Source organism: Bombina bombina, chromosome 2 (assembly GCF_027579735.1).
Source record: "Bombina bombina isolate aBomBom1 chromosome 2, aBomBom1.pri, whole genome shotgun sequence".
Lineage (NCBI taxonomy): Eukaryota > Metazoa > Chordata > Amphibia > Anura > Bombinatoridae > Bombina > Bombina bombina.
Window position 1 is genome coordinate 623,887,920 of NC_069500.1, and position 13,066 is coordinate 623,900,985.

The following is a 13,066-nucleotide window of genomic DNA, read 5'->3' on the forward strand; positions in this document are numbered from 1 at the left end:
CTAGGCCTTTGCGTTTAATTCCCCCCAAAAATATTGGTATAAACATATTGGTAAACTCATGCTTAGGGGACTGCAAGCACTGCAGCTCCTGAGCAGAACGTAGAAAATGATTAGTGGGTTGTGCATCTGCACCTCTTCATAGGCTTACCAGCATTTTCCTGCTCAGTAGCTGCAATGCTTGTCACTCTCAAGTGTGCTTTTACCTATGTGTTTAATCCCTTTGCATGTTCAGTAATCTAAAAAAAAATTGCTTTAATGAATTATTAGAGTATGCCATTTTACATTAGTATTTTCCATACGCATTGAAACTTTAATGATTGATTTATTCATTTTATTTGTGCTAAATGAAAGAACATCTGTGCTTGGCTGCTCTACAGAGATACTACAACATCAAAATAGAGTTTTACTTTCCGCAATATATAAAAAGATTCCATATACTAAGGAATACCAACCTGGCCATTCCACAATGTTTTAAGGACTGCAGTTTTTTTCAGGTCAGCTTCCACACCCAAAGGACAAAATTGTTTAAGCCCTGATAAAATGCACCTAAAAAGTCACAATCATTTCCGCAGTAGTTTGCAATATGTGAAGTCAAAAATGTCACCAGTATTGAGCAAAATTTTAGAGACATTTTTGGGGCAAATTTTTTTGCGATATCAAGCAAATGAGTGATCTAGTTTTCTTGCGAAAATATTGTTTTCACTTTATCAATCAAAACTTTAGCCACCGGTAAATGGTTTTATTGTTTTTATCCTATTATAACAGAATAAATTAATTGCTTGATTGTTTGTAAGAATTTTATTTCTTATATATTAAACTTATTTTTATGTTGCCCCTTCTTTGACTCTCTTTTATCAAGGAAGATTGCCCGTTTTTTGGAACTTATATTTGTTCTTTTTAGTACACTTATTTCAATTGCACTTTAAATTATTTAACTTTTTTATAAATCTGTATATACCTTTTTGTTATTTAATTAATTATAATTCTACAGGTTCTGTGCCTTGTTGTGGGCAATTTCTAACCCTAGATACAACCATTACGGCAAGAAAAAGAAATGTTTCCATATTCCCTCCAGACAAACAACAATATCGCTCTTTATTTTTCACTCCTCGCAACCTACAAATTGGCGAGATTAAAAACAGTGAACATTGCATGCGTCACTTTTCATAAATATATGAGAACTGTGGATATACAGTGGGGAAAAAAAGTATTTAGTCAACCACCAATTGTGCAAGTTCTCCCACTTAAGAAGATGAGAGAGGCCTGTAATTTTCATCATAGGTATACCTCAACTATGAGAGACAAAATGTGGAAACAAATCCAGACAATCACATTGTCTGATTTGGAAAGAATTTATTTGCAAATTATGGTGGAAAATAAGTATTTGGTCAATCTCAAAAGTTCATCTCAATACTTTGACCTCTGTCATTGCCAACAAAGGATATATAACAAATGTTTTCTGTAAGTCTTCACAAGGTTGTCACACACTGTTGCTGGTATGTTGGCCCATTCCTGCATGCAGATCTCCTCTAGAGCAGTGATGTTTTGGGGCTGTCGCTGGGCAACACAGACTTTCAACTCTCTCCAAAGGTTTTCTATGGGGTTGAGATCTGGAGACTGGCTAGGCCACTCCAGGACCTTGAAATACTTCTTACGAAGCCACTCCTTCGTTGCCCGGGTGGTGTGTTTGGGATCATTGTCATGCTTAAAGACCCAGCCACGTTTCATCTTCAATGCCCTTGCTGATGGAAGGAGGTTTGCCCTCAAAATCTCACAATACATGGCCCCATTCATTCTTTCATGTACATGGATCAGTCGTCCTGTTCCCTTTGCAGAGAAATAGCCCCAAAGCATGATGTTGCCACCCCCATGCTTCACAGTAGGTATGGTGTTCTCTCTCCTCCAAACACGACAAGTTGTGTTTCTACCAAACAGTTCTACTTTGGTTTCATCTGACCATATGACATTCTCCCAATCCGCTTCTGGATCATCCAAAAGCTCTCTAGCATACTTTAGACGGGCCTGGACATGTACTGGATTAAGCAGGGGGACACATCTTGCACTGCAGGATCTAAGTCCCTGGCGGAGTAGTGTGTTACTGATGGTAGCCTTTGTTACGTTGGTACCAGCTCTCTGCAGGTCATTCACTAGGTCCCCCCGTGTGGTTCTGGGATGTTTGCTCACTGTTCTTGTGATCATTTTGACCCCACGAGGTGAGATCTTGCGTGGAGCCCCAGATCGAGGGAGATTATCAGTGGTCTTGAGTGGTCTTGTATGTCTTCCATTTTCTAATTATTGCTCCCACAGTTGATTTCTTCACACCAAGCTGCTTGCCTGTTGCAGATTCAGTCTTCACAGCATGGTGCAGGTCTACAATTTTGTTTCTGGTGTCCTTCGACAGCTCTTTGGTCTTCACCATAGTGGAGTTTGGAGTGTGACTGTTTGAGGTTGTGGACAGGTGTCTTTTATACTGATAACAAGTTCAAACAGGTGCCATTAATACAGGTAATGAGTGGAGGACAGAGGAGCCTCTTAAAGAAGAAGCTACAGGTCTGTGAGAGCCAGAAATCTTGCTTGTTTGTAGGTGACCAAATACTTATTTTCCACCATAATTTGCAAATAAATTCTTTCCAAATCAGACAATGTGATTGTCTGGATTTGTTTCCACATTTTGTCTCTCATAGTTGAGGTATACCTATGATGAAAATTACTGGCCTCTCTCATCTTCTTAAGTGGGAGAACTTGCATAATTGGTGGCTGACTAAATACTTTTTTGCCCCACTGTATACGGGCAATTTAAAATGCCAATAGAGATTAATACAAGAATTAGGCATTTCCAAACAACTTATTTGCATATATTAAAGACTTGCGAATGGTCAAGAGTAAATTTGTTCGCACATATGAAAATTTACGACTTTATTGGCGCATAACCTTTCATAAATATGATGATATCATTTGTGAGGTTTTTTTTTTACGCCAAATGTTATTATTTTCTTATTCTCACTTTGATAAATCTTGCCCAAAGTGTTGCTTTGCAGACTATGGGGTTTGCCTGAATGAACTGACTGTGCTCATGTATTGTGGAGTGAGATTTTTTTTTATTTAATTGGGATTTGTTCATAATACAACAATTTTAGCAGCACCTGCAGATTTAATTGAGGATAGTGACGGATAATTTGTGTATTTGTATTGAGTTTTCTACGGCGATACTTGTTTTTAATTTTATAACGTCAACTGTGGTTTAAACCTACTTATTCTAATTCAAATGTTATCTAAATACTGATATTCATTACCAATGATTTGTGTTCGAGAATATATTTTATTTTAAATCAGAGATGCCTTCTAGTGGCGCCTTTCATGATTCAGATATCGGATGCAGTTTTGAGACTTTCCAATTTACATCTTATTATCAAATTGTTCACATTCTTTTTCTGTGCACACTTTCTGAGGCACCAGCTCCTTCTGAGCATGTGCAAGGGTTCACATGGTGTACATATATAAGCCTGTGATTTGCTGATTGCTCTCACATGATACAGGGGGCTGGCGAATAGAATGAAATACATTTATCATAAAAAATGCTATTGTATTGTCTTTTTTTTATTATGTCCTTGTTGATTATTTAATTCTACTGTATTTAATGCCCCTTTAAGCTGACCTTCACTGATGTAAATAACAAGCACATATTTTTTTTGGAACATATGTAGTGTCCAGAGCTCTTTCTGCAACCCGACCTCCCACCCCAATTTGCAATACAGAATAATCTTTTTTTTTATTTTATTTTTTTCAACTATGATAAATCTTAAAATATCATCTTTTTATATTTAACAAAGAAAAAAATAACAGATAAACTATATTTACATTCCAGTGGAGCCATGTATCCCAACATGGTTATAGTTTTATGTGCATTTAAAGGGCCATAATACCCAAATGTTGAAACACTTGAAAGTGATGCAGCATAGCTGTAAAAAGCTGACTAGAAAATATCACCTGAATATCTCTATGTAAAAAAGAAAGATATTTTACCTCAAATGTTCCTCAGTAGCCATATTCTATTGCAAAGGACTTCTAAGCAGCAAATCAGTATGTCTGTCCTGGGACAGCTAAGGGTTTGAGCCTCGTGCACTGTCATGTTATTTCCCTATTCAGTTTAAAGGAAGTTTACTATGAAATCTCATGAGAGTTAAGTGAAATCTCATGAGATCACAGTAAAAGAGTTCATGACCTCAGCACTACTGATGCTGATTGGCTGCTGTTCATTTCTTCATTTTTTTAAAAATATTTTTACCTGCAGCTGGGCAGCGGTTTAGTTTTTACACAGAACTTACTCTGCTAAGCTGAGTAAATTGTGAGGTAAAATATCTTCCTTTTTTACATAGATGCGCTCAGGTGATATTTTCCTGTCAGCTTTTTACAGTTATACTGCATCAGTTTCAAGTGATTTAGCATATGAGTATTATGTCTCTTTAACTGTGCATCATTTTATTATTTTCTGACTTTTCAGAAGAATGTAATTTATCTTCTTTATTTGACATAATTATGCCTGTATGATTTCAGTAAATGTAGTATTTAAAGTGATGATCTACATCCATTGTTTTGTCTATAGATGTTATAGTTTCCTTGCTAAGTTTATGGTGTGTTTATCTGATTCTAAACGTACCTGGAAAATAAATGTTGTTTCATTCTTATAAGCAGAGAATTTTCTAGCAGAGGGAAAAATATTACTGGAACGTAACCCACAGCAATGAAATTGTTGGCAAAGGGAAATAGAGTCTGTGATAGGGTTCATGACTTATATTAGGTCAGATGGGAAACTACTGGCTCTGTAAAGCTCCACAAATGGCCTGCGTTTTTATTCCTTCTGAAATTACATTCCAGCCTGGTAAGCAGTTTTTTAAACCAAGAAAGTAACTGTTCAACCACAAGCTATAAAGTGTATTATTGAAGTGGTCATACTTGGAAGACAAAACAATAGTGGTCAGCAGGAAATCATACGAAACCACCAAATATTCAATGTGCTAAGTAAAGAGAGCCTTGTGTTTATTTTTACTTTTTTAGAAGCATGCGTCTACCATATGTGTAACGCACCCATGGTTTACGTTTCAGCTGTGATGTTATGGAAACTGACTCATGCAGTATCATGTTCGTCAACGTTTTAATTGCATGACTAATTCAGTTCTGTTAAAACATTATAGTTTACTGCAAATGTATCTTCTATTTATGCTGAATTAAATGAAGAACGCAATCCATACTGACCCAGCAGAATAGGCAGTTTAACCAAAAGTGAGAAGAGTAAGAATCTTACCTTTTAGTAGTGTTACTTTAATGTTTAATTTAGCCACAAATAATTCCTCACATTTTTATGGGAACTTAACGTCCTACCTGTTAAAATGGATTATATAGTTAATTATATACACTTAAAGAGCAGACAATAATGCTTTTGACTAGAGCAGTCTCATAGAAGGCAGATCAGAAGACCTTGCTTGATGTATGTAAGACACATATGTAGAGTTATCTGCAGAATTTATCATCATTTGTGTAAAGAATATGAAAAAAAAACCTGTGTCTTATATGCCAAAGTCATTGATGCAGAGCATCTTCTGTTGACTATTCTTGAGGTTAGTTTTATTTCAGACCTGTAAATATTATCTCCATGGTTCTCCTTCCAGTAAGCTGTATGTATTGGCTACTATGCTAAGGATACCGTAAGGTGAGGAAGAGAGGCAATATGCAAAGAAACAGGGAGGTAGGGAATAGGTGAGAATTTTTTCTTCTTCCATGGAAAGGATATTTTTAAAGATTACAGGTTTACTTTGTCTTATATGCAGGTGCATCATGTATGCCAACAATCTATACATTTATGTATGTGACTCAGTTGAAGCATAAATACGATTTTGTTTATGAGGCACCTGAGTTCTTTAGCCTAAATGTTTTCATACTGCTTCCTTTCTTCTTAATTGGTACAGCATGATTTTATAGTAAGTAGCAGGATACTGAATCAGTAAAAGCATTTAGAAAACCTGTGAAGTATATTTTAGTTTGTACTTTTGCTTCTGTTGGGGGTAAGAAAAAAGAAAGAAATAGGAAAACCATGGCAGCTCTTTTAAATCTTGTGTGTTGTGTACCTGTCCATCTGCCTGAGGCCAGAGCTAAACTCAGTTGGTTAATGCTTTTGTAGATAAAAGCAAAGGAAGGAATTTACTAAATTTACATAAAGAATTAATTCTTTCTGTGCAACAAAAATGATGGTAATTGTCTATTATGCTCCGGGCAGCAGTATGAGAGATTATAGCTTTATCCTAGATGAGCAGAGCCTGGCATAAACTACCATGTTATAAGATGGGTCTATGTGGTGGGTGCCAGTGCATCTGAGGTTATTCACTACAATGAGAGTGATATTACTGTGTCAAACAACATTCAGCTGCTTCTGCCAGTCTTTGTCTACATGAGACACGGTGTCACTGCCTCTGTTTTATTTATATTCTTTTTTTTTTTTAGTTACATTTCAATTTAATATAAAACATATTTTGTTAATAATCCTACCCAGGAAATTAATTTACGATGGAAGGTATAATTCTCCCTTGCAACATACTTTTATTGCAAGCTAGCCTAGCCCCATAAGTAGTAGTAATAGGTAATAGAATAGAAAGCAGTGCTTTTCACTGCTATGAATATTGAATACATCCAAGTTGTGATGTTTTAAAATTAATAAAAAAAAAAACTAGAATAAACAAATGTAATCGAAATTAAATGTCCATATTACAGTTTAAAGGGACATCGTGCTATAAAATAATTTTTTCCTTAATATGTTCTCAATGACTTGTTATAATAGCAGCAGAGTATTCAGTTTTGTATATGAAATAGCTGTTTTTGTTTTAAACCTCAATCCATTGTTCTCAAGAACATGTCCATATACACGGGCTGAGCATGTTGAAATAGCACGCCTCCTAATCTTATTTGTCTTTCTATACATTAAATCATCCTTATCTAACATGTCTGTCTACACACAATGGCCAATACTTAGAGACAGAGAAAGTAATTAAAAGGGAACATTGTATTACCAATATCTTCAACTCCCCCCCCCCCCACACACACACACTTATAACTTTTGCTTGCTGCTTCTTGATTACATATATATTTTTTTTATTATTGAGAATTCTAAAGTATTCATATTTTCATACAGGTGGTGGTTTCAACAGGTTAAATCTGCTATTTCAGATGACAAAATAAAATCAAAGGAGCCATTTGTAAAAAATAAATAAATAAAAAATACACTCCAGCATGTAAAACAGATAAGTGAGAACACATTAAAGTGGAGAAAAATTCAGTACATTGTCCCGTTAAGAGCTAATGCAAGGGAACTGAGTAAGAAGTATATTAGAATTTAATGATCAAATTATTTCTGTCAGTTATATGCAAGAGCAGCATTTAAACAGCTGTAGTAGTTTCAAGTTATAGGGACACTAAACCCTCTAAAATGTGCTACTTCCCAGCTAATTTCTAGCTGTTCCTTACTGGCCTCAGTAGTGAATGTCAGATACGAGGATTTTTAACGTAGAATAACTTAGTTACAACATGGCAGCCCTTAATACAATATAGAAGCTAAAACTTTACATGTATTTCTTCAATATTAAAACAACTTACATTTAAAAATGATCCTGCATTTTAGTCCCAGGCTTAAAAACATTATAATGTCTAGCATCTTTAGTGTTTAGTGTCCATATAAATGTTTTACCTTTACATTTTTGTCAAAAAAAAAAAGTTGAAAAATTATTCTACCATAATTTCTACTTTGTTTCATATCCCTTTATTCCATGTATTTATTTTTTTTATCACAGAGTTGATTGAAAGCTCTGTACTTGACGACAAAGGAGAAGAAATTGAACTTTGGGCCAAACCTCTTGTGCACCTATGGCAGTCGAAGGTGTTTAGTTTTGCTGCTGAAAAAGAATACAATGCGTCTATTTCCAAAAGGAAACCATACTGTGCTGTTTGTTCTCTCTTTTTGCCTTATCACAAGGTAAGGTTAAAGTACTTGTAGAAACTAAACATAAATGTAACCATCTCACTCTCTTTTCAACAATTAGTAATACAATGGGTCCTTTGTTTAGATAGCAGAATTATATTCCAACCAGGCCAAGCACTATCATACCTTGTGTGTAGGTTGGAACATTTTTTTTAACGTATTTATTTTTCTTAATTTCATTTTGATTTACAGACAATAGGTATTAAATTTAACAGGAAATGTGATTAACCATTTAAAAACTTTTAGAATTAGGATTTCTATAAGCTTTTCAAGGGCATTTCACTTTTCTTCTTTTCAGATCTCTACTGAAGCATGTGTAATTATTTAAAGGTTACAATGGACGGCTAATGGGTTAAATGTTTCCTCTTAACCATTAATATCAATTTATGGCATTCACAACTAACAATGTTTTATATTATTTTTGCTTTTTTTTTTAATTAACATTTGTTGTAAATATCCAAACACAGAATCATAAATTAATATTAGTTTCATAGTTTAAAAGTGTGATTCCATTACATGTGAGAAATCCCCTCCTGACCACTAGGAGGAGGCAAAAGATACCTCAACATACAAGAGCTTTAAATCCCTCACACTTTTCCTGAATCTTCAGTCATTTCTTTTGCTTCCTTAATGGATTGAGGTGAAAGTTGAAGGGCTGATCTATTCATTGTTGAAAGGGGTTTGCTTACCAATCTGAGACCCATTTCCTCCTCACAGTACTTTAATTGCCGGGTTGAGCATATTCATGCTTTGTTACAGGAAGTTTTACACAGACAATTTTATTTTTCTATTGTTATTTAATCCCTTCTTTTAATATGTAAACATAGTGAAACATGCGTAAAATGCGTGTATATATACCTTTTTCAAATCAATGTTGCAAATTTTAATCACCCTTACCCTGTAGTCTTGGCGCATTGAGCTATAGCCATTCTAGCTCACTTTGTCTGCTAGAGTATAGCGCATGTGCAGGATTCCCTAGTGATGTAAGTGCTAGTGTTGCAAGCGCTACCATGACTGCACAATCTGAGCTACATGAAATGATGTGCCAAATGCAGTTTTTCTTACCTCTGGCAATCACTATCATGACCGCTCTATCTGAGCTTTGTGAAATGATAAGCTAAACACACTTTTCCTAAACACTGGTAAGTGGAACCATGGACCATGCCATCTGAAATGATGTGCTGAATACAAAAGTCCCTTAGCACTTGCAAGCGATACCATAACTGCACTATCTTAAATAATGTGCCGAATAAAATGATACTATATGCGGTGAGGTAGCTCAGTTGGTAAATGCCCTGACTACAAAAAAGCCTGTTTAAAAAAGATCTAAGGTCACAGGTTCAAATCCCGGCAGGGCCGACTCAGCCCTTCATCCTTCTGAGGTCGATAAAATGAGTACCATTAAATTGGGTAATAATAACAACTATTACTATTCAGCTGCCAATTTGGTTAATTCCGAGAGCGAGCGCTGAAAAAGCACTTTGAGTCCCACTGGGAGAAAGGCGCTATATAAATACTAGTTATTATTATTATATTATTATTATTATTATTATTATTTGTTATCCTCTGCCCATGTTAGCGCTTAAGCCTTTGTCTAGTAATGAGTAGTTGATGTTATTTAGCATGATGCCTATTATTGGTGGGGGGTTTGCTTGCTAGAGATGTTGACTCTGCTCTTCTCTAGGAGCGGCCCAGATTCAGGTTGCACACACATTGGAACAAATAGGTACATGTATAAAATAATTATAATATAGATTAATCATTGTCATGCCATTGCAATCTTTAATTTAATTCCAAATCTATATTTCCTCGTACTTCTTTTATTACACAGATTTGGGAAACTTTTCCTAAGTTGGATGCAGGTATTTTCAGGCGTACTACTATTCCTAATAGTTTTATAGTGAGGAGACCTTAGTTCCGCTCTCTCAATTATGTTCCATAGGCCTTGATAATGTGATAATATCAAACATGTTTGATGCCACAGAGCCGTCCACCTCTGAGGAGTTGTCGTCCAGGGAGGTGCGTACCCTACATTCTTATATCTCTACACATGCGGTTTTCTTGTGGCATTGCTGATCCTCCATCTGGAGGGGGCATTTTTTCACCAGACGTTACTGCGCAGTTCAGACGGCGGTGTCTGCGGACTTTAATGCTTTACCGCTAAGCGCAACCGAAAGGTTACATATTGCACTCCTTCCCAGAGTACATCAGATAATTTATTGGATTTAACTGAGGGTTATCCGAGGATGAAGTTCTTTCTGAGACTTCAGAGTATAAACATTCTGGGTCGGAGTCTGCTGCCTCTAAACCTCCGGCTGCAGAGGAACCAGACTTTAGTTTAGGAATTTGCGCTTTCTTCTAAAGGAAGTTTTTGGCGAATTCAGAGGTTTTAGAAGCCAAATTGCCTGATGAACCTTTAATTCCTAAATTGGATAGCGTTTGAGGACAGGGTGGTACCTTATATTTCCCTGCTCCTGTTAGATGGGAACATTATTAAGAATGAATGGGACAGGATTGGATTCCTTTTCCCCCTCTTCTCCCTTTAACAAATTGTCCCCGGTCCTGGACTCTCAATGGAGTTGGGAGGTTCCGTCCCTAAATGGGATGGCGTTATCTTCACCCTTGCTAAACGTACTGCTATCCCGCTTGAGGATAGTTATTCGTTTGCAGAGCCCATGGATACAAGATGGAAACTCTGTTAAGAAAGCTGTTTCAACATACAAGATATTTGTTTCAACCGGTGGCGGCTGTTGCTGTGGTTACTGGAGAATGTAGCTTCTGGTGTGACTCCTTATAGGATTTGATCGGGGTGGAGGATCCCCTCGACGTTACTCAGAATAGATTTAAGGCCTTGAGGGTTGTTAATTCTTTTTTCTGTGCTGCTATTAGGCAGTTTATTCGCTTGAATGCTATGGCTTCAGCTTTTGCTGTTCAGGCCCGTCGGGCTCTGGCTAAAGTCATGGTCCACGGATATGACTTCTAAGTCTAGGCTTCTTCCCTCTCTTTAAGGGAATGATTTTGTCTGGTCCAGGCCTAGACTCAGTTATCTCCACGGTCACAGGGGGCAAGGGTGCCCTCCTACCGCAAGAGTATATGAACTAATCTAAGGGACAATTTTTGTTTGTTTCGTTCTGATAAAGCCCATGTCAGCAGTCCTCCACTAAGCCAAAGCAAACCAAGAGCTCTTGAAAGCCAGCTCAGTCCTGAAATAAATCCAAGCAGAGCAAGAAGCCCGCCGAGTCTACGTTGGCATGAATGGGCAGTCCCCGGTCCTCTTCTGGATCATGTAGGGGGGCGTATGTTGCTCTTTCCAGTCACTTGGTTCAGGGACGTGCAGGATTCATGGGTCCTGGAGGTCATAGCTCAGGGTTACAAGATAGGTTTTAAGTCTCAGCGGGCAGATTCCTCCTGTCTTCCTTACCAGAAAGGAGGGAAGCCTTTCTGGGGTGTGTACGGGATCTGTCCTCTAGGAGTTATTGTCCCGGTGCCTATCGCAGTGAGAGGTTTGGGATACTATTCAAACCTTTTTCGTGGTCCCTAAGAAGGAGGGAACTTTCCGTCCGATTCTGGACCTAAAGTGCTTAAGCAGGTTTTTTAATGTCCCCTTGTTTAAGATGTAGACAATAAGGTCCATTCTTCCCCTCGTTTGAGAGGGGTAGTTCATGACCACGATAGATCTGAAGGATGCTCCCTTCTCGTACCAATCCTCAAGGACCACTTCCAGTTCCTAAGGTTTGCATTCTTGGACCAGCACTTCCAGTTTATTGCCCCTCTGTTTGGTCTAGCTAAAGACATTTTTCAAAGAGTGGACCATTCAGAGTATATCTTCTGTCTTCTTTGATCCCATGAATGGCAGATAATCTAGAGAGAGTTCTCTTGTATCAAGTACGAGGGTGGAGATTGAACGCTTAGTCCTAGCCAAGAGAGGGTTTTCTGAGACAGTTATTTTTACTCTCATTCAAGCTCGTAAGCTGGTTGATTGTCGCATCTATCATAAGGTGTGGAGGACCTACTTATTCTGTTCTCCAGGATGAACTGGAGAAGGGCTTTTCTGCAAGTCCCCTAGAAGGGACAGTTTTCGGCCCTGTCTGTGTTACTGCACAAGAGGTTTGCAGATGTACAGCCATTTGTTAAGGCTCTGCTGGGATCAGACCTGTGTTTAGATCTAAGGCTCCTCCTTGGAGTTAAAATCTTGTCATTAAGGTTTTGCAACGGGCTCCGTTGGAGCCTATGCATGAAGTAGACATTAAATTGTTGTCTTGGAAGGTTCATTTTCTACTGGCTATTGCTTCTGCTTGCATAGTATCTGTGATTGCTGCCTTGCAAAGCATCCCTCCTTATCTGGCTTTTCATGCTGATAAGGCTGTTCTACGAACCAAGTTAGGTTTCTTCCTAAGGTTGTGTCAATTCGCAACATTAATCAAGAGATTGTGGTTCCTTTCTTATGTCCTAATCCTTCTTTGTCGAAGGAACATTTACAACGTATTTCTTTTTGTGGTTTGTGCCTTAAAGTTCTATCTTCGGGCAACAACGGAATTTAGACAAACTGCTTTTTCTGTTTGTCCTTTTTTCCGGGAAGCGTATGGGTCAGAGGGCCTCTTCGATTTCTTTATCTTTTTGTCTGAGGAGTGTCATCCATTTAGCATAGAAACAGTGGGACATAAGCCTCCTCTGAGGATTACGGCTCATTCTACAAGAGCAGTGGTTTCCTCTTGGGCCTTCAAAAATGAGGCCTCTATGGATCAGATTTGTAAGGCGGGCTATCTGGTTCTCCTTACATACTTTTTCCAAAATTTTACAAGTTTGATCTTTTTGCTTCTGCTGAAGCAGCCTTCGGGAGAGAGGTTTTGCAGGCTATGGTGCCCTCAGATTGGGTCTGCCTCTGTTTTTTCCCTCCCGTTAGCATTCCGTGTACTCTAGAGCTTGGGTATATGTTTCCCACAAATAAGGAATGCAACTGTGGACTCTTCCCATATTAAGATGGAAAACATAAATTATGCTTACCTGATAATTTAATTTCCATCTGTATGGGAAGAGTCCACA

The 13,066-nt window shown here is 37.6% G+C and overlaps 1 protein-coding gene across 1 annotated transcript in view; it reads left to right on the forward strand.

Annotated features, from left to right (window-relative positions):
* Nucleotides 1-13,066, forward strand: part of KDM4C (lysine demethylase 4C) — a 1,488,570-nt gene that overhangs the window by 1,144,237 nt on the left and 331,267 nt on the right. Inside the window, exon 14 of the mRNA XM_053702565.1 lies at nt 7,836-8,017. Within this exon, the coding sequence (XP_053558540.1) occupies nt 7,836-8,017 (182 nt within the window). The remainder of the gene's footprint in view (nt 1-7,835; nt 8,018-13,066) is intronic.